This window comes from Brassica oleracea, chromosome C9 (assembly GCF_000695525.1).
Source record: "Brassica oleracea var. oleracea cultivar TO1000 chromosome C9, BOL, whole genome shotgun sequence".
Classification (NCBI taxonomy): Eukaryota; Viridiplantae; Streptophyta; class Magnoliopsida; order Brassicales; family Brassicaceae; genus Brassica; species Brassica oleracea.
Genome location: NC_027756.1, coordinates 26,520,085 through 26,520,953, shown reverse-complemented (window position 1 = coordinate 26,520,953; position 869 = coordinate 26,520,085). Strand labels below are relative to the sequence as shown.

The window sequence follows — 869 nt, the reverse complement described above, 5'->3', positions numbered from 1 at the left end:
ATGCAATAAAAATATATAATAATATACTTATATATATCATACGTAAAATATATTCCGCCCGTAGGGCGGGCCGGCCCTAGTTCATAATACAATAATACAATAATGTATATCTATTTTTTATGTCAATCTCATCATGCGCAAAATCCCGCACTACAATAAATAAAATTTTATTCACAAAGCCAAGAGTGGAAAAAAATACAAAGTCAAAGGCTAATAGACTGGATCAACAATTACATCAGCACGACAAATAGGACACGTGGAGCGATAAGAGAGCCATATGTCCACACAGTCAACATGAAAAACATGTCCGCAAGGTAGTATTAGACGCAGCATCTCGTCCTCTTTGTATTCGTTCAGACAAACCGCACATACTAGCTCGCCATGTCCTGGCCCAATCCCATTAGCTTCTGTGTAAATGAACGAGGGAATTGACTGGACGCCCTTTGCGTCAAGCCCTCGCGGTGGCCGAATTGGACTCAATACAGCCTCCTCGGTGTCCCCTGCCGCCAAAGCAACGTCTCGATTTCTGCATCGCCGGAAACAATAATTGATGCAGTAAAACGCTATGAACGCTAAACTGGCCAACGTAAACACAATGGTTCCTTCGTTTTTTCTGAAGTAGGACATGATGCTAACTGTATTTTTAACATCTTCTCGATTTTTAAATGGCAATAGATAAAGAGATAATAAGAGACTTGATCTAAGAGGGAATGGTCATATTCATATATACATAGTGAGAGAGAAGTGGCGTTCACGTTTTCTTCGTAATCTCTAGCTAATTTCCATGCGCCACTGTACTTTGCGTTTGATACGCATCCCCTGTTTGGCTTTGAATAAAGACAATGACTCTTCCACTATCCCAGTTGCTA

The 869-nt window shown here is 40.5% G+C and overlaps 1 protein-coding gene across 1 annotated transcript; it reads right to left on the bottom strand.

The window, feature by feature from the left end:
* Window positions 1–210: 210 nt before the first annotated feature.
* Window positions 211–627, bottom strand: LOC106317756 (RING-H2 finger protein ATL39). The gene has a single exon (XM_013755524.1). The coding sequence runs from the start codon at window positions 625–627 to the stop codon at window positions 211–213; it is 417 nt and encodes a 138-aa protein (XP_013610978.1).
* Between the last annotated feature and the right edge of the window lie 242 nt (window positions 628–869).

Excerpts from the sequence above, each read along its gene's own strand:
- LOC106317756 (XM_013755524.1), bottom strand. The coding sequence starts at position 627 with ATGTCCTACTTCAGAAAAAACGAAGGAACCATTGTGTTTACGTTGGCC.